Source organism: Ursus americanus, chromosome 4 (genome assembly GCF_024610735.1).
Source record: "Ursus americanus isolate L20-20 chromosome 4, mUrsAme1.1.p, whole genome shotgun sequence".
NCBI lineage: Eukaryota > Metazoa > Chordata > Mammalia > Carnivora > Ursidae > Ursus > Ursus americanus.
This window is the reverse complement of record NC_142130.1, coordinates 28,881,520-28,901,120: the sequence shown is the minus strand read 5'-3', so window position 1 is coordinate 28,901,120 and position 19,601 is coordinate 28,881,520. Positions and strand designations below refer to the sequence as shown.

The 19,601-nt window shown below is 38.7% G+C and overlaps 1 protein-coding gene and 1 pseudogene across 2 annotated transcripts in view; one reads left to right on the top strand and one right to left on the bottom strand.

Annotated features, from left to right (window-relative positions):
* ATP13A4 (ATPase 13A4) overlaps positions 1 to 19,601 on the top strand; it is a 132,278-nt gene that overhangs the window by 109,062 nt on the left and 3,615 nt on the right. For both annotated transcript variants that reach the window (XM_045812656.2, XM_087861518.1), the window contains exons 25-29: positions 640 to 712; positions 8,081 to 8,252; positions 9,227 to 9,420; positions 10,517 to 10,605; positions 14,128 to 14,208. In XM_045812656.2, the coding sequence (XP_045668612.2) occupies positions 640 to 712; positions 8,081 to 8,252; positions 9,227 to 9,420; positions 10,517 to 10,605; positions 14,128 to 14,208 (609 nt within the window). The remainder of the gene's footprint in view (positions 1 to 639; positions 713 to 8,080; positions 8,253 to 9,226; positions 9,421 to 10,516; positions 10,606 to 14,127; positions 14,209 to 19,601) is intronic.
* LOC123802124 (large ribosomal subunit protein eL22 pseudogene) lies at positions 2,156 to 2,598 on the bottom strand (annotated as a pseudogene).

The following is a 19,601-nucleotide window of genomic DNA, read 5'->3' as shown; positions in this document are numbered from 1 at the left end:
TCCTTTCCCACTCATTAATGAGTAAGCTGGGGAAGGAGAAACTATGTACAGACATGTGGCCCTATTTTGGAATCCCAGTAACTCATACTATAGAGTTAAACATGGGTCATCATTATTCCTTTCCACTAAAGGGGGGGCAAGGAAGCAAGTTACTTGAAATCAGTAAGACCTGAACACTTATTTCTCAAGAATACCAAGGTGCTTTATCAGAACTTTCCAACAACGCCCAAAAATGCAAATACTGGGTTCAGTTATTCTTTTTCCATAGGTAAAATTTTGGTAAGATTACTGCATACTTAACACTTGTTTCTCTTGGGAACCCACTGTTCTATTGTGCCAGACCAAACCCTGACTTCTCTGCTAGCAGATAGAAAAGAGATCAGAGATGAATCTAGTACAGTGAAATGTCCCCCTCAACAAGGGGATACTGAAGCACAAAGAAGCCAGCCCAGAAAGCACACGAAGGTGGCCTCCTGGCTAGAGGGGGTTTCACAGCCTTCGGTACTCTCACCAATATGGACAGGACCCCGGCTGCACCATCTTCTTGTAAAATCCTATGTTGCAGTGACAAAATGAATGCCATTGATGTCAGACTTCCAGGTCATAACTTTTTTGAGTCACTTCCCTTTTTATTTTCAGGAGACAAACAGCCTTTCAAATTACCAGTTTCTGTTCCAGGATCTGGCCATTACAACTCTTATTGGCATAACAAGTAAGACATTCTTAAAACTTCCTTTGCTCCCCTCAGTGTGCTTCCCTCTGCCCCGGATACAGAGAGGGAAAGAGGAAATAGGACTTCTACTTTTGAGAGTTGGGTTGAAAGAAAAGTGTTAGCCAAGGAAAATATGGCTAGTTCTTTTGCTGTTTTCCACAAAATACAGGGCTTCCATAATGGTCACTAAACATTTAAATTGAAAAATGCACTTTGAAAATCAGGAATGCTGACTTCAGTATGCTTTCTGGTATAATTACAGTTAAAATGTGCCCAGTTTATAGAAGCTGAGTGGTTTCTGTGTTTTCCATCTTTAAATCCCAGCCTTTTGGGGTTTTGAATGGAGAGTCAAGATAATCTTTCCATTAGGCCACTAATTGTCTCCCCAATTTTTCTGCTGTAGGATTTCCCCCCAACACATCCACTCCCCATCGTCTTTACCATATTCTCTGCTTTCCTCTCTGTTAAATATAAATGCCAACAATTCCACTTGTACTTTTAATCCTACCTCCTCCTACCTTCTCAAGGGTTTTATTTCTGTAATAATCTCTTTCTCCACCATCATCAACTTTTCTCTTGTCTACTGGATCATTCTCATCAGCATATAAATATATTTTCTTATCTTCTACCAGATCTGATAGTCAACAAAATCATTAGCTACTGACTGAGTGCCTGGTTTGTACTACTTGCTGAAATAAGCACTCAGAGTACATCAGTGAAAGAAAAAAAACATACAAAATTTCCTTTCCTTACATTCTAGTAAAATTGTACCACTATGTACCTAGCTGTTCAAAGACCTGGAGCCATCCTTAGTTTCTCTTTTCATTACCCTTCACACCCCATACCTATGAAGTTCCAGTTGGTTCTACCTGCAGAAGCTGTCCTGCAGTTCTCCTCTCCCTCCGCAGCTCTGTAACCTCTGGCACAGAGCAATGCAACCTCCCTGTGGATTCCTGCAACCACTTCACAACTGATCTTGCTTCCCCTCCTCCCATTTACTTTTCCAAGGGTAGTAAGAATGTTATTTTTAAAAAGTAAATTTTACTGTCACCCACTTGCTTAAAATGCTTTGGCCTCTGCCTGCTTCTCCACCTTCTCTTCCAGCCACAACCCTACTCACTTGTGCCAGGCACCCCGGTCTTTCAGTCCCTTGAGCACTGCCAAGCTTGTGGTCACCACAGTACCTTTGTTTTTGCTATTTTCTTTGCCCAGAACACTCTCCCCTTCGATCTTTATAGGGCTTTGACTTTTTCTTGTTATTCAGATCTCAGCTCAAATGTCACCCCCTCAGGAAGGTCACTTTAAGTCCTCACTAAGCCAGTTATTCTCTATCTCACAGTTGTGCTTTATTTTTTTATTTTATTTTATTATTTTTATTATTTTTTTATTTTTTTGGTTCCCAAATTTTATTCAAGAACTCATACAAATATTCCAGATAAAGTTTTAATCCTCATCTTCCTCCTCTTCCTTGTCCTGGTTAATCTGGAAGTAATGCAATTGGCAATTCTCTTTGCTGTTAGCAACTACATTCAACCAATCACATGGATTATTCTAATTCAAATATTTTTTGATGAGATATTTCAAATGCCTTTTGGAAAAAGCCACCTCAGAAATTACCATAATCTTGCTCTTGCTCCTTTCAGTGGTTACAACCTTGCCACAGAGATTCCCAGCTTTTCTATTCATTTTGATTCTCTCTTGAAGAAACTGCTCAAAATTGGCAGCATCTACGATTCCCTCTTCTACAGGGTGGGTGCGGTCAAGGGCAAATTTCAGAGCTTACTTTTTTTTTTTTTTTTTTTTTTGCTCTCCTTTGCAATAAGCTTTTTCACAGGTGCACGGTGGCAGTGGAGGCAGGAAGCACAATTGTGCCCTGTTTTCTTCATGTATGGTGGTTTTCACAGTTTGAAATTATGATATTTATCTATATTTTTATTTGCATTTTCCTGCTTCCCTCTCCCAGAGTGTGTGCATTGTGAGAACAGCACCTTGTCTGTCTCGACTACTGCTGTGTTCCTGATACTATTGACAGTGCCTAATGTATCCAAGGGGCTCATGAAATACTTGTCAAGTCTCTGGAAAGAACACCCTCAGACAGTCCATACTGTTAAGAGAGTTCTCCTGCATTTCAAGGCAAATCTATTCCTGTATAACTTCCACCCGTCCCAGGTTTGCCATTTGTGGTGACACAGGGCAGTCTGCGTTTTCTCCTAAGGACAGTCTTTCTTCCAGATTTTTGCAAACAGCCCTCATGTCTTTCATAATTGTTCTCTGCTCAATAACAAGCATCTCCAGGTTTTTCTCTGTTTTTTGATAAATACTTGATTATTTTTTGTTCTTATGATTATTAATGAATATTCATTGTGAAACAAAGATGGAAAACATTGCAAGATATAACAAAGAAAAAACCCACCTTTATTCTACCATTCAGAGCTAACCAATTAATGAATTTTGATATTTACATGTAAATGAAGAAATTTGAATTATGTTTTCTATATAGTTGTGCGTACATTTTTTTCATTTAATTTTATAAGTACTTTTTAAAAGTTTTTATTTAAATTTGAGTTAGTTAGCATATAGTGTATTATTAGTTTCAGGGGTAGAGTTTAGTGATTCATCAGTTGCATGTAACACCCAGTGCTCATTCCATCAAGTGCTCTCTTTAATGTCCATCCCCCAGTTACCCCATCCCCCACCGACCTCCCCTCCCACAACCCTCAGCTTGCTTCCTATAGTTAAGAGTCTCTTATGGTTTGCCTCCCTCTCTGTTTTTACCTTATTTTTCCTTCCTTTCTCCTATGTTCTTTTAATGTCATTAAATATTTTAATTCTTTTTTTATGGTGGTAAGATGTATATAACATACAATTTGTTGTTTTCAACATTTTTAAGTGTCTAGTGCAGGAACATGAATGACATTCACAGTGTTGTGCAACCCATTACCACTGCCTACTTCCCAAACTTTTTCATCACCCCAAACAGAAACTGTACCCGTTAAGTAACAGCTCTCCATTGTTCTTCTTCCCAGCCTCTGGCGGGTAACCTCTAATTTACTTTTGGTTTCTATTAATTTGCTTATTCAAGACATTTCGTATAAATCAAACACAATATTTGTTCCTTTATGTTTGGCTTATTTCAATTAGTATAGTGCTTTCAAGGTTTACCTATGCTGTAGCCTGTCTCAGAGTTTCATTCCTTTTTTATGGCTGAGTAATATTCTATTCTATGTCTATACCACATTTTGTTTATACGTTTATTTGTTGATGGACTTGAGCTGCTTTCACCTTTTGGCTATTGTAAAGAGTGCTGCAATGAACATTTGCATAAAGTATCTGTTTGAGTCCCTGTTTTTAATAATTTGGGGCATAAGAATACAATTGCTGGGTGCTATGGTCATCATATATTTTGCTCTTTGAGAAACACCCAAATTCTTTTCCAGAGTGACGACATCATCACCAGCAATGTATGAAGACCTCAATTTCTCTACAGTCTCATCCACACTTGTTATTTAAGTAAAAAAAAATTATTTTCACATCCTAGTCAGTATGGAATGGTATCTTATTGTGGCTTTTAATTTATTTCCCTAGTAACTAATCATGTTGAGCATATTTTCATGTACTTATTGGTCATTTGTATGTCTTTTTTGGAGAAATGTTTGTTTAAATCTTTTGCTCCTTTCTTAACTGGATTTTTGTCTTTGTTGTTGAGCTCTAGAGTTCTTCAGATGTTGCGGATGTTAAAACCTTCTCAGATACATTTTTGCAGACATTTTCTCCTATTCTATGTTTTTTTTCCTTTTCTTGATAATGTCTTTTGATGTACAAAAGTTTCTAATTATGATTAAGTCCAATGTATCTATTTGTTTCTTTTATAGATCATGCTTTAGGTCTCCTATCTAAGAATATGTTACCAAATCTGAGGTCCTGTAGATTTACCCTTTGTTTACTAAAAAGAATTTTATGGTATTTGGCTATTATACTTAAGTCATTGATTCTTTTTTGTGTGTGTTAATTTCTCTATATGGTATGAGGTTGGGGTCCAATTTCATTTATTTGGCATGTGGAAATCTAGCTGTCCCAGCCCCATTTGTTAAAAAGACTGTTTTTCCCCCATTGGATAGTCTTAACACTCATATTGAAAATCAATTGGCCATGGATGTATGGGTTTATTTTTTGGACCCTCAATTCTATTCCACTGGTCTATATGTCATTACCTTATGCTTATTACCACAGTGTTCTGATTACTTTTTTTATGGTAAGTTTGAAATCAGGAAGTATTGAGTCCTCCAACATCGTTCTTCTTTTTCAAGATTGTTTTGACTATTCAGGGCCCCTTATAATTCCACATGAATTTGAAGATCAACTTTAATATTCTGAAAAACAATCGTTTGAATTTTGATAGAGATTGTGTTGAATCTATAGATCACCTTGGATGATGTTGAAATCTTAACAATATTAAGTCTTCCAATCCGTGAACATCTGATGTATTTCCTTTTATTTATGTTTTGCTTAATTTCTTTCAGCAACGTTTTGTGATTTTTAGTGTTCAGCTCTTTCTTCTCTTTGGCTAAAATTATTCCTAGATATTTTATTGTTTTGGATGCTTTCGAAAGTGGAATTGTTCTCTTAATTTCTTTTTAAAATTGTTTATTGCCAATGTATAGAAACACAATTAATTTTTATGTGTTGATCTTGTATCATGCAATGTAGCTGAATTTATTAACTCTAGTAGCTTTCTTTTTTAACAACCTAAGTAGGAGTTTATTTTTTTTAAGTAAGCTCCATGCTCAGTGTGGGGTTCAAACTCATGATCCCGAGATCAAGATTGCATGCTTTCCCAACTGAGCCAGCCAGATGTCCCTCTAGTTACTTTCTTGTGTAGTCTTTGGGATTTCCAATATACAGGATTATGTCACTTGTGAATAGAGATAGTTTTACTTCTTCCTTCCAGTTTGGATGATTTTATTTCTTTTCCTTTTGTAATTGCTCTGGATAGAACTTTCAGTACAATGTTGAATAGCAGTGATGAAATGGGCATTCTTGTCTTGTTCCTATCTTAGGGGAAAAGCTCTCAGTCTTTCACCCTTGGGTATGATGTTAACTCTGACATAACTTATAATCATGGGGATTTTATGTAACATCCTAAATTTATAATAATCTAGTTTGAATTGATACCTTAACTTTAATAGCATGCAGAACTCTGCGACTTCACAACTCTGTCTCCTAATTCTATATTGCTATTGCCACAAATTACATCTTTATCCATTGTGTGCCTGACAAAATAGATATATAATTATTTTTTCTGTGTTGTCTTTTAAACCATGTAGGAATAAAAAGTGGAATTAAAAACAAAAAATACAATAATACAGTCTTTTATATTTGCTCAAATAGTTACTTCTACTGGACAAAATGAAGTGTCCATGAAGAGGTAGAAATTATAAGAAAGGGTTCTTTAAAAAGAATTTCTTTTGGCTCCTTTCCATATTTTCTATCTCTTTATAAAGACATTTATACATCATACATTACTTCCTGATTTCTTTGAGCATATTTGAAACATTTGTTTTAAAGTCTTTGTCCAATACGTTCAATGCCCAGGCTTCCTCAGAGATGATTTCTGTCAATTTATTTTGTTCCATTGAATATTATAGTGTCATAACTCCAGAAATCAGATTTACCCTTTTCCCTAGGACTTGACGGTTTTTGTTTTGCTATTTTTTTTTAAGATTTTATTTATTTATTTAACAGAGAGAGACAGCCAGCGAGAGAGGGAACACAAGCAGGGGGAGTGGGAGAGAAAGAAGCAGGCTCCCAGTGGAAGAGCCTGACGTGAGGCTTGATCCCAGAACTCCAGGATCACGCCCTGAGCCAAAGGCAGACGCTTAACGACTGAGCCACTCAGGCGCCCCTGTTTTGCTATTTTTTGAAGACTGTCAGAGTCCATTTGTTTAGTAATTTCCCTAAACTATTTTTGCAAAGATTGTATCAGTTATCATGTGTGGTCAATGAAATCTCTGTTCCTTTGGCTTTTGTTCAGCTAGTATTTTGATTGAGATTTTCTCGACCTCCATGAGTTTAAAACCATTGAACAAAGAAGAAACTCTCCCAGTCTTTGCAGATTTGTTCTGTCCTGGGACACTTCCACACTTAGGCAGGCTTGCACTGAGTGCAAGATCATCCAGAGCTGAAAACTGAGGGGCCGTTCTGGTCTTTTCTGAGTATGTATCTTACCTTAGGTGTGTGCATGGCTTTTTATAGTCCCCAATATACATAGGTGCTTTTGAATGCCATAATTTCCCAAAGGAACTTTCTTTAACTTTTCTTTATTTTGGTTGTTATTTTACGTCTCAACTGTAATCTTTTGCCCCAAGTGATTGTGGGTAGTTGGTTAGGATTACAATGTTTTCAAGCAGTGTATGCTGCTGTCCTGAGTTAAGTTTCGCATTAGGTGAGGGGGATAAGCACCTTGCACCAGTCCTTCAGACAACCTCCAGACAGGTTAGAACAGATTTACACAATTTGTGATGAAGCCTGCTCTTTTCCTCCTGTGACAAGGCACCAGAGTCTTCCCCACATTGGGAGTGTGAACAACTAACTTTGAGATTGCCACTGAGCTGAAGAGGGATATAGCAAGGGCAAGTAAAAATGACACAAAGCCTTCCTACCATTTTTAAGTTGCTCTTTTTTTTTTAATTTAGCGATTGTTTGATTGCTATAAGCCTTTGTTTTTCAGAGTTCTGACAAAGTTAGTTTTGACAGTTTCTGCTTATTTTTCAGTGTTTCTGTGGAAGGATGGGAACTTGGAGCTTCCTGCTCTGCCATTTTTCTGATGTCACTCATTTTGTCATTGAATATTTTAAAGCATTACTTCTTAGTGACTGCATGTTGTTTCATTATATAGACGCACCGTAATTTACTGCAAATGATGCAGTAATGAACATCTTTATACATCTCTGATGTTTTTTAGCTTAGGGTAAATTGCCAGGAATGACCATGTCAAATGTTGTGAACAATTTTCAATCTTTTCATATTTATTGTGAAATTGTCCTGCAGAAGGTTTGTGTCAATGTACATTCCCACAAGCAGTGTAAGAGAGTATGCATTTCATCATGCCCTCGTTTATAATTTGATGGCCTTTGCTCATTTAATAGGCAAAAATAAAAGTCTCTCCTGATTGTTCTGTCTGCTTTCTTAGGACTTTCTCATATGACTTGAGTTGGAGCCCATTCGTTGTTTCGTTCCCTCAAAAAAACGATGTACTCCAATTTGTCAATTTGCTTGGATGGGTGGGCCCAAGAAGTTACACTGTTCTTCTGATGAAGATTAGAACATTTTCCTGCTCTCACAAATATACAACTTGAATTTATTTTGTAGTGAACTTGAATGGTGCCTACCCGAAGCTGGTGCCTTTCAGGCCTGCAGGACGGCTGATCTCCCCACCTCTGCTGCTCTCTGTGATTTTCAACATTCTTCTCAGCCTGGCTATGCACATTGTGGGCTTCATTCTGGTTCAGAGGCAGCCTTGGTATTCCATGGAGACGCACAGGTACTGTCACAGCCTCGATTCCAGCATCTCACCTTCTAATTTCCATCAAACATCATCTGGTCCTTATGACAGGAAGCAAATGGTTCTTCATTCTTCTAGAAGCATTGGCTTCTTTAAGTCCCTTGGGAAAATTTCCAGTGATCTTCTCTTCTCTGTAGCACAGTTTGAGGATATTATTCGTTGGCACTTGCCTTTGCCTGTCTTGTGTCATAATGATCTATGACCGTCATTTATATCTAGGTGACCATGCATTATAGTTTGCCCTGTCAGCCTGATATAATAATGAAATTATCTGTAATTAATTAATTACTGAAGTATAATTGGCATACAATGTTATATTAGTTTCAGGTGTACAAGCTATCGATTTGGCAATTCTATACATCATTCAGTGCTTACCACAATAAGTGTGACCATCTGTCACTATACGTTATTATGATATTATTAATTATATTCCCTATGCTGTACTTTGCATCCCCGTGACTTATTCAGTCGTAACTGGAAGTTTGTACATCTTAATCCCCTTTGTCTATTTTCCCCATCCCCCCTACTCATGTCTCCTCTGGCAACTACCAGTTTTTCTGATGGTATTTATCTTTTCCTTTCACATTCAGATCTGTTCTTATTGTATGACAAATTATATGGTCACCCTATTTATAAATGTTTAGAGACCTTAAGCCATGAGAGGGAAGAATCATGGCTTACTTACATCTTTCCCTCATAGCCAAAATACACATGATGGGTATCTAATTTATTGAATATATAACTTGCTTTATCTATCTATCACCTATCTATCTTTTATCTATTTATCTATCCAAAACATAGATCTGTCTGTGCTGGTTTCCTTCTCCTTACTTTTCAGTATATTCTTTCCCAAAGTATAAGTCAACTACATTGAGAGCATGGAGTCCTGTAGATACAAATGTTCCATAAAGACCTGTCACCTTACTTCATTACCTTTTTTGTTTCCTTTTTAGTGTCTGCACACTGCAAAATGAAAACAGCTCAACATTAATCATTTCTCCAACTGCTCCAGAAAAAATTGGAAGTAATGGTGCCTTCACAAGCTTTGAGAACACTACCATATGGTTCCTGGGAACAATCAACTGTATCATTGTGGCTCTTATTTTCTCTAAAGGAAAACCATTTAGGCAGCCCATCTATACAAACTGTGAGTAGCATTGTATCAGATCAGAGGTGAGAGGTCACCAGAGGGAACAGATATCCCCAGGTCACTCAGGGAGCAGCTGCAGAGTTGATGCTTATCTTGGGTTTGTTGACTTTTACTCTAGGGCTCTATACAACACATCCAGCCTCATCCTTTGCTCCTTCCCTCAAAGCTGCATTAAATTCTAGGGTTTCTTTCTCTACCCTTTCCTTTACCAGAAGTTTGTATCTAAGTGTCTTTTCGTGGCACCACTCCAAATTGGGACGGCTCACTTATTTCCTTACTTGTCAGCACGTGTCAGAATTCATCTGGGAGGAGGTGGAGAGAAGTGTCATGGTATTCAGTTGAAACATGTCTCCTGCCATGAAGATAATGGTTGAGATGCATTGTGTCATTGGCAGCCTGGGGGTGGGTCCCTCCTGAAGGAACCTGGCCGCAGTGATTGTGGAGACTCTTGGCCAAAGTACCTGCCACCTCTTCACATTCTGGACTGGGGTGGGGAGCGTGTTAGGAGAAGTGGGTGATCTGACTAGCCCTTGGGACATTTATTTGTATACCACCACTGCCTCTCTAATTGGGAAAATTTAGAAGCACAAGTTGAAGAATCAATATCCTCATACAAATATGTTTGTTCAGAGAAAATTATTTTGCCCTTCTCCTTCTTAGGATGAGAAAGCAGTCAAATGTTCACCTGTATATGACTGCAATTTAAACATTTGACTGTTTACAGCCCCCCCTTTTTTTTTCCAGAAAAGGATCTGAGGCAGGTGTTTTGCCTTAAAGAGACTCAGATACCTAAATGTCTTCAAGGCATTTTTTGAAAATATATTATGTCAACGTTGCTCTCTCTCTATTTCCTATTTTATTAATTGAAACTTAAAACATGCATGTGAAAATTTCCACTTACCTCAAGGACATGCATAGAGATTGTGGAGGTGAGACCCGTTGCATAGAAATGAGTGCTTTCCATTTATAATGCTGCTTGGATGTAGAAATCAAGTAAATTTAATCAGTGTTAATCTAGAATATGCCTATCAATAGATGTGACACTCTGTACTCTGGTTTCTCTAAATGATAGCTTGTGTTCTTATTTCCTCAGATACATTTGTCCTTGTGCTGGTCATACAGCTGAGTGTGTGTCTATTCATTCTATTTGCTGATATTCCAGAATTATATAGGCGTTTGGATGTAAGTGTTATCTCTGGGATACGATGATGGTTTACCGTTATATAACACCCTGATTTCAAGAAGCAGGTCACAATTGCAATTGACACAGATTCTTGACACTGATTATTCTTTTCAAATAGTAGAGTTAAAAAGAACACTGAATTTATTCGTATTTTCTATTTAAGCTGGCCAGGAAATAAGATTCTGTCTAGTCTTGATTTCCAAGTATTTCAGAAACATTGAACATTTTTCTTTTAAAAGATCCCTGTAAGAATGGAGAAATCTATTTATATATATTCTCTTTCAAGTGTGAGAGATTTTTTTCCTAAATTCTTCTGTTTTGAAGCTGTTGAAAACAGTTTGCGTATAACACTTTTTCCATTAATTCTCAACTCTGTATTTACATATTTAAAAAAAAAAACGCTTTAAAAACATGTTTGGCTATATCTTCATATTTAATGTCTGCAAAACTTGCTTGCAAAGAGCCATAGCTTACCTCATGAATTGTGTTAGATTGTGTAATTTTGAGACAAATTTCAAACTCTTTAAGAGACAAATTTTACATAATTGAGCAAGGGAAAATATATATTTCTATTCCTTTAACCTATACTTTTGAATTAGAAGTTCATTATTACCAAATGTCCTTTAGACAAATAAGTAGACAGAAAAGATGGTAAAAGGAAATAAGGTTTTTTACTTAGTGCTGCATGAGCCTACCTGGCCACCTCTCCATCTCAAAGACACGTTTCACAAAGGTCAAGATCCTATCTTATTCATTCTCGTATTACCACTGCCTAACATAGCCCATGGCACGTAATAGCAATAGATGACTGACTGTTCTAGACTAGGCTCCTACATGGAGATGAGCACTAGAAGCTCACAGCTCATTGCAAACCAGCAAAACCTTCACAAACCCTTCCTGACATGTGACATACAAACTAATGGCTACATTTGGTTTTCATTTTGATAATTGTGTCACTGTGGCTAACACTGTAATTGTCACTATTGTTAAATATCTCCACAAATTAGAATAAGTACTCATGGAGATAATCTTTGCCCAGTAGTTTTGTAAGTGAGTTAAAACTTCTTAATTGTGCTAAAGTTAAGGTTAAGACATGTTGGGTTTAGTCACACTCTTTAAAAGCAAAGACTCTTATGAAGAGGCTGATGTCTCCGGTACAAGAAAATAGGGAGTCTGTTTAGTTTGGGGGGAACCTGTGTGAGGTCATTGCCAACAAGACTGCAAAGGAGTCTGCAGCGAATTATTGCTCGCCTTAAAAATATTTTTCTTCTTATTACGCAAAATTGTGGGTACATTTTAGAAAGTGAGTATGCGGGCAAGAAAATTGTAACATTATTCACTATACCCTTCCGTCTTTGAAACTTAATATATTATAAATGTGCATTGACTGATTTATGAAGTTTATTTTAAATGGAGTCATGCTGTTTTATAACCTAGTTATCACTCATTTTTAAAGAAATTGCATGAATTTTTTTAATAGCGAATATATTCACACAGTTTAGAATTCAAAAGTTAGAAACTCTATATCCTCCTATCCTTTTTCCCCAGCTGCCAGGTACCCTCTCTGGAGGCAACTGATGACACCACTTTCTTTTATATGCTTTCAGGCATATTTTATACATATGCATACACACATATATATCATTTTTGCACAAATAGTAGCAGACTATTACATTTGTCCAGGTCCTCTGAGCTGGAGACGGCAAGGTGAGACGAGATGTGTAAGCAAGTTTTGGAGGAACTGCCCATAAGGGAAAGAACATTAAGAAGCCAGAAAAGGAGGGGGAGGGTCCCACATTAATATGGCGGTCTGACCTCCATGAAGGAGGGAGAGAGGTAAGGAGGACCAGATGAGTAGGGTTTCACACTGCAGGGCAGTTCTTTTTTTTTTTTTTTTAATTCTTTTTTTTTGGGGGGGGAGATTTCATTTATTCACTTGAGAGAGAGTGAATGAGAGAGGCGGGGGAGAGCACGAGCCCAGTGGGGAGGGGAACAGGGAGAGGAAGAAGCAGACTCCCCTCTGAGCAGGGAGCCCAATGTGGGGCTCAATCCCAGGACCCGGGGATCATGACCTGAGCCAAAGGCAGGTGCTGAACCGACTGAGTCACCCAGGTGCCCCAGCTGCAGGGTGGTTCTAAGAAAGCCCAACTACAGTTGCCCATCAGAGGTGTCTATTGTCTCACAAGAATGAGTGCAGTGAGAAGATTGGCCATCCTCAGTATTTAGCTATGAGAAACCCATGGGAAGTGTGGCCTCAGGGTGAATGTGGTAGAAGATTCCAAGGGCAGCACCGGAGCGCCTGCCTCTTATTCTCCCAGTAACACACCTGCATGGAACATGTTCATGGCCGCCCCAACCACATGCATGATTCCTCACCTTGTTCTTTCATGAGACAGTGTATTTTGCTAATTGTTCCATAGCAGTACATAAAGCTTCCTCATTCGTTATTCATGCTAATATATTTTTTTCAATATACATCTATGTACCATAATTTATCTGTAGTCCCCTATTGATAGACATTTAGGTTGCTTCCAATGTTTTGCTATTACAAACAAAGCTGAAATGAAATAACCTTATACATACATCATTTCAGGCACGTACAAATATGTCTCTAGGATAAATTCCCGGAAATGGTTTTGAACTTTTGATTTTAATAACATTGCCCTCCACAGAGTTGTACCAGTTTTTAATCCCCCGGTGTAGAAGGCAGTGTATGAGGCAGAGCCGGGTCCAGCAGTGTGCCCTTGGCTTCATTTCATTCATCCATCCATCCGTTCCTTCACTTATCCAGCCAACCAGCCATTCAGGATACATATCTATTATATAGATCAGGTGCCTGGGGAGGGAAAGGGAAAGATGCAGAGAAACTGGGGAAAAAGGCATGAAGTGCCAGCTTGATTTCAGCCCTGCTTGCTCCATCGCTGAGTACCCTCATCGTGGCACTGTCCATGCAGCTGTACACACAGTCCTGAAGGGGAAGCCCTGACTCGAGGCTCGAAAGCAGGGCCCAGCCGAGGGGAGATGTGGTACCATAGAGAAGAGGACAACACTGCCCATTGTGGAGGTTTGACACATGTACCCTCAGAGCCTCCTGGGAATAGGACCACATTCCTATATTCCCTTGCAAAAGCAAACAATGGAAGCAAACAAAAAGCACTTTTATCACATTTATCAAATTTTGATCAAATTTATTTTAGGAAATTTAGAAATTATAGGGGAACCAAAAAAATAAAAAGAAGAAGAAAAAAGATAAGAGAAAAAAAAGCCACAATCATAGTTTACGAATCACTGGAATCATTGGGTATAATCCTTCCACAGTGCTTGATACATGCATAAAATATATGTCTTATTATATGTATTATATATATTTATGGGTATCTAATATGTATACATGTAACATACACATAATGCATGTCTATTGCATGCATGATCTATAACCTATGAAAATGCACACTGTGGATATGTGAACATGTTTCTGGTGTTTGTCTTCAGACTAACGGTGATTCTCCATCTCCCACCAGCTGATCTGCACTCCTGTTATGTGGAGGGTTTACATCATCATTATGCTCGGCTCCAATTTCATCGTGTCCCTTGTTGTGGAGGTAAGTGTCCTGGGGCTGCTGCTCATTTGGGGCAGAGAGAGACAGGGCATTCTCTGGGTCTGAAAAAAGGAAAAACTCTAGTTGGAAAGACTGAGCAGTACAAGGGGCTCCCTTCCTCGGCCACACGAGTAATGGCACTTTCCCCTGGCAAGTTCCAAACAAGGTGTGTTTTCCCGTCTATAGAGTGGACCTGGAGAGAATGGAATTATGACGTCTAAGGTCCTGTTCATTTCTAAAATCCACAAGTAGAGAACCAACTCAATTCATTTTTTGAAATTAAATATGATTCATATGCTGTAAAATTCACCTTCTTAAAGTATGCAGTTCAGTGGGTTTTAGTATATTCATCGAGTTGTACAACCATCACCACTAATTCCAGAACATTCTCATCACTCCAGAAGAAATCCTGTACCCATTAGCAGTTGCTCCTCATCCTCCCTTTCCCCTCCTTCACCCCTTGGCAGCCACTAATTTACTTTCTGTCTCTACGGATTTGCCTATTCCGGATATTTCACATAAAAGGAATCATATAATATATGGCCTTTTGTGTCTGGCTTTTTTCATTTAACAACTTCTATTACTTTTACTTCACAGATGGGAAATAAGATTCATAGTGAGCTTTTCCTGGGTTTTATTCTTCACCTTCCATTTGCTCTACTTCTCAATAAAATGAGTTTGTGCTCCCTCTTTCTTTGGCTATGTTGTTCACTCTCTCCTCCTTCCATGCTGTTAGACAAACTCTCCATTCTTCAAAGCCTACTGAAGAACAGGGGGCATCCTTAGAAATGGCATCCGTGTCAAAGGGCAGGTGAACATCAGGATTCAGTCTGTCCTCATTCTTAACTCCCGGTTGTAAATCTAGCCTTGTTCCGGGGTGGAGTGGGGGGGAATTCATGGTGGATAGAGAGTACCTGGAACCTGACTTCCCTGTAGAACCTTCCATTCTAGGCAGGGTAAAAACTACACAGAAGCTGGTGGCAGAACAGGGCATAGAATTAAGATACTGGAGCCTCTCCCTGTGTGTAAAACCAGGGCCTCTCAAACTTAAATGGGCATCAGAGTCACCTGAAGGACTTGTTAAAACACAGGTCGTCCAGGCCTTTCCCTAGCTTTTCTGATTCAATAGGTCTGGAATAGGCACAAGTTTTTGTTTCTAACAGGTTGCCAGGTGATTCTGATACTGCTGGTTGAGAAACCATGCTGAGAAGTATCATCCTAGCCCGTATGGGTCTCCAAAGCCACCAGATTAATAAAAGAGCATCACATGTGTATCCTCATACCTAGTTGCAGAAGGGTGAACCTTGCCCTTTAAGGGGTAATCTTATGTATATATCTTGTCTCCAGCAGTGATCATATTATTTCCTCTGTCTAGTACATCTGCCCCCATGTCTGCATAATGAAATGCTATTCCATCCTCTATGGCACAGCTGTAGTACTAGCCTCTTTATGACTCTTTCCCAAAGCCTGATAGGTTAGGCAAGTAACAGTGGCTTAAACAATAAAGATATTTATTGATTCACTTAAGAAGATAGGAGATAAGTGGTTTCCGGACTGGTTTAGTAACTCAGTGGTATCACTGGGGATCATCAATCTTTTACTTTTCTGTCTCCCCATCTTTATATATTGGCCTTTCATGTTTGTGTGTATTGCTTATGTGTCCAGATCGCTTCCATGGAGCTGGGCAGTATCTCTGCTTTAATGCAGGAAGAACATGGAAGGAGAGGCACCAGCAAGCTTTTTCCCCTCAAGTATGAGCCTTCTATGAGGAAACAAAATAATTTCCTATAGCCACCCAGCAGACTCTTACGCCTCATTGCTTAGAACTGTGTCTTATTGTCATCCTGAGTAGAAAAGGATTCTGGGAAAGTGGGTCTATGCCAAAAAATGAGACAGATTGGCTTAGATTGTTTGTGAGTTTTTTCCTTTTAGGTAAGCAGGAAAAAGTTGGGAGGAATGTGCTTAGCAACAAAGGAGGAGGACTTCTCCAGCCTTTCCCCTAGCATTTCTGATTCAGTAGGTCTGGTGACAGGTGACAGGTAACTGAACAATGAAGTCTGCCATAATCCCCTAGTAAGAAGCTGTTCAACTGCCGCTTTATTTGCAGTTAAGAGCATAAGCCAGGGGCACCTGGGTGGCACAGCGGTTAAGCATCTGCCTTCGGCTCAGGGCGTGATCCTGGCGTTGTGGGATCGAGCCCCACATCAGTCTCCTCCGCTATGAGCCTTCTTCCTCTCCCACTCCCTCTGCTTGTGTTCCCTCTCTCGCTGGTTGTCTCTATCTCTGTCAAATAAATAAATAAATAAATAAATAAATAAATAAATAAATAAATAAATAAATAAAATCTTTAAAAAAAAAAAAAGAGCATAAGCCAGAAGTAGTCTACCTGGGTTTGAATCCTGGCTCCACCCTTTCTTGTTGCCTGACTCTGGACAACACCTGCTATTCCACTTCTCTGTGTCTCTGTTTCTTCATCTGAAAAATAGTGATAATAAGAGTACCTTACCTCATAGGGCTACTGTGAGCATGAAATGTGAACACAGAAAAGCACATAGTAAATATTTGATAAATATAAACTATTATTATTATATTATCTCTTAGGGTACTTAGTATTTCTTACTTTGAATCTATCAATCATTCAGGCTTTCATTTGTTCATTTGCTCTTTCCACAAACATTTGTTGACCATATGCCATGTCCTAGGCCACAATGTGATGTGGATTCTGATGACCTTGTCCATTGCCCACAGTGTAAAGTGAGCAAGAGAACACATGCCACAGTTTTTTGTGTATAGGTTGTGTATGGATATAAACTGTGCTGGCAAGAACTCATCTCAGTACCTACAGTATCTAAAACCCTGATTTATTCTAATAGAAGCTGGAGAAAGTTTTGTTCAATTATTAAATGTAAGAAGTGATGCTGCTTGCCTGCCGCAGATGGAGAGGGTAATTTGATACTCATGAAAGATTAAGTTTCTCCTCTGTTTCTTGTGTTGAGTAAGAAATGGAGACAGGCGTGGATGTTTAGTGTGGGTTCCCAGCAGCTTTCTCACTGAGAAATAACACAGTGAGGTCCCGGCTCTCACCCCCAGGCTCTTCCACTGCTGTCCCCAGTTGTTTGAAGTTACCCTTCTCCTGCTGTCAGGAGGCACTCAGGAACAAACCAAAGCCCTTTGAGTCTGTGGTGAAGGCAGCTGTAATGGAGAATTATGGACACTAGGATTTCTTGCCTTATGAGGTGAGCCTAGCAGAGTACGTAAAGGCTCCCCAGATTGTCATGGATTCAGCAAGATGTTTTCCTCAGGTAGTTGTAGGTGTGTCTGACGGCAGATGCTAAAGATTCCTGGGATGGACACGCTAACTCCATACTCCCTGGCCAGCCTGTGACAGAGATGGTCCAGAGAGGTTTTGGGGGACAGGCATGAAGGATGGCTGGCCTCCTTTTGTATAGTCCTGAATATTGCCTGGGCCACTGAGAGGTCTAACCCTACTCCTAATCTTAGAGCGGCCCAGCAAACAGTTTTGAATGGAATCTTGTTCTTTGCTTTCTCATAACACAACTTCCAAGTGAAAAGCAAAGGAGGAGCTAACATGGATAGCTTTAATTCTCCTCCCTTCTTTTTTTTTTTTATTACTTATGTGTGTAATGTGTGTATATATATATATATATATATATATATATATATATATATGTGAATTATTTTAGTAGCCAATCTGAAGAGCTTGTGTGGTGAAGTTTGGTTTTTTTGTTTTTTAAGAAATAGTATTTCATAAAGGGGTTCTTTTTGTTTCTAGTTTACATTTAATTTACAATGTGACAGGACAGATCACTTCTCAGTGCTCTAGTTTCCCTTTCCAGAGCAGCAAAGTGATACAGGTCATCATAATTATACATAATTCTAGAATTGCGAAAACACTCAGTGTGTGGTGTACAGCACTAAAGTCTGTGTGTGTGTCTGTGTTTTGCTTTGTTTCATTTGTTTTGTTTAAAACCTGCTAAGATTTCCCAGAGGTAAGTTAAATTTTAAGACCATTAATTGGATACCTATGATCCTGCCTTATTCCAGCTCTAAGGAGAACTACTGCTCTCTTGTTAATTAGGAAGGACAAAAAAAACGTTGGTATGGGGAAGTAGAATCACAAATCTGGCTAGATGAGCCCTGATGTTCGCAAGATACTCTCAAGATGGCTGTGTGGGTCTTTAACAGCCTGTTAGCAGGTGATCCATTTTCAGGGAACGATTCAGACTAGATGTACCCATTATTTCCATGGGCAATGGGAGTCAAATGCCAAAGATGGGTGGATTTTAGGAAAACTACTACTGTGGCAAAGCTCCTTATAGAATCCCATAGAATTGACTCTTCTGATTTAGCAAAGATACCATTGACAAACACCAAAATGAGTTTTAATTCTGTAGGACAGCAGGATTTTCATATTTTTCTTTTTGATTCTTTCACGATAACTTCTAAGATGTTAGCTTTTATGGCTAAATATGATAAAAATGAAAAATTAGCAAAATAACCTCTCATGCATTCTGTGTTGTAAGTTATAATTTGGGCTCTATTTGAGGCTCAGTCTAACTCACAAAATAAAATGGCAGTCTAAAATGTTTCCAAAGAGACATATCTTTTGTAAAAATCTTAAAAAATGTATTGCAATGAAATATTTGTAGGTGAAGGTCAGAGGCCACAGTCAACATAGTGCACAGCCATTTGTTAAATAGTTTAGAAGGGTGGTAAAGGGAGGCACCTATACCATGCCATGTCCTGCATTGTAAGGAGAGTTACATAGTCTTTATGACAAACATAACAGGAAGGAATTATTATTTCTGCTCACTGAGGCTCAGAGAAGGTAATTAAATTGCCCATAGTAGATGGGCAGATGTCAGAGCTGGAACTTGAATCCAGATCTGTCCAAGTCCAATATGGTGCATATTTCAACTTTACTGACCTATGTTCATAACTATGCACTTATATGCCAGGGCATACCAAAGCCACATCATACCCACGGCACATCTATCTGTAGGGTAATTCCATTTGGTCGTAAGTAATTTTAAATATCATTTGATATTAAATCAAATATAGGTGTGGTATGGAGAGGTCTGCAGAATTTGGATGATTTTAAATTGAACTTATATACAAGATTCAGAAGAAATTTCATCCTCGAGGCAGACTTCTTCAAGCTGTTTCCAGATTCTCGATACTATGTACCTCTTTCTTCTCCCAGAAGAGTTCCTTAAGTGGAAAAATTTGAGAGGCCGAGACCTAACCCATGAAACCACATTGGAATTGTTTGTGCAGGCCTCAAGTTTTTTGTCAAGCTGGATCTAAGCAGCCAATGTGGTTGTTCCTTCTTAGGGTCTATGGAGGGCCGTAGACTGGAAATATTTGACCTCTGA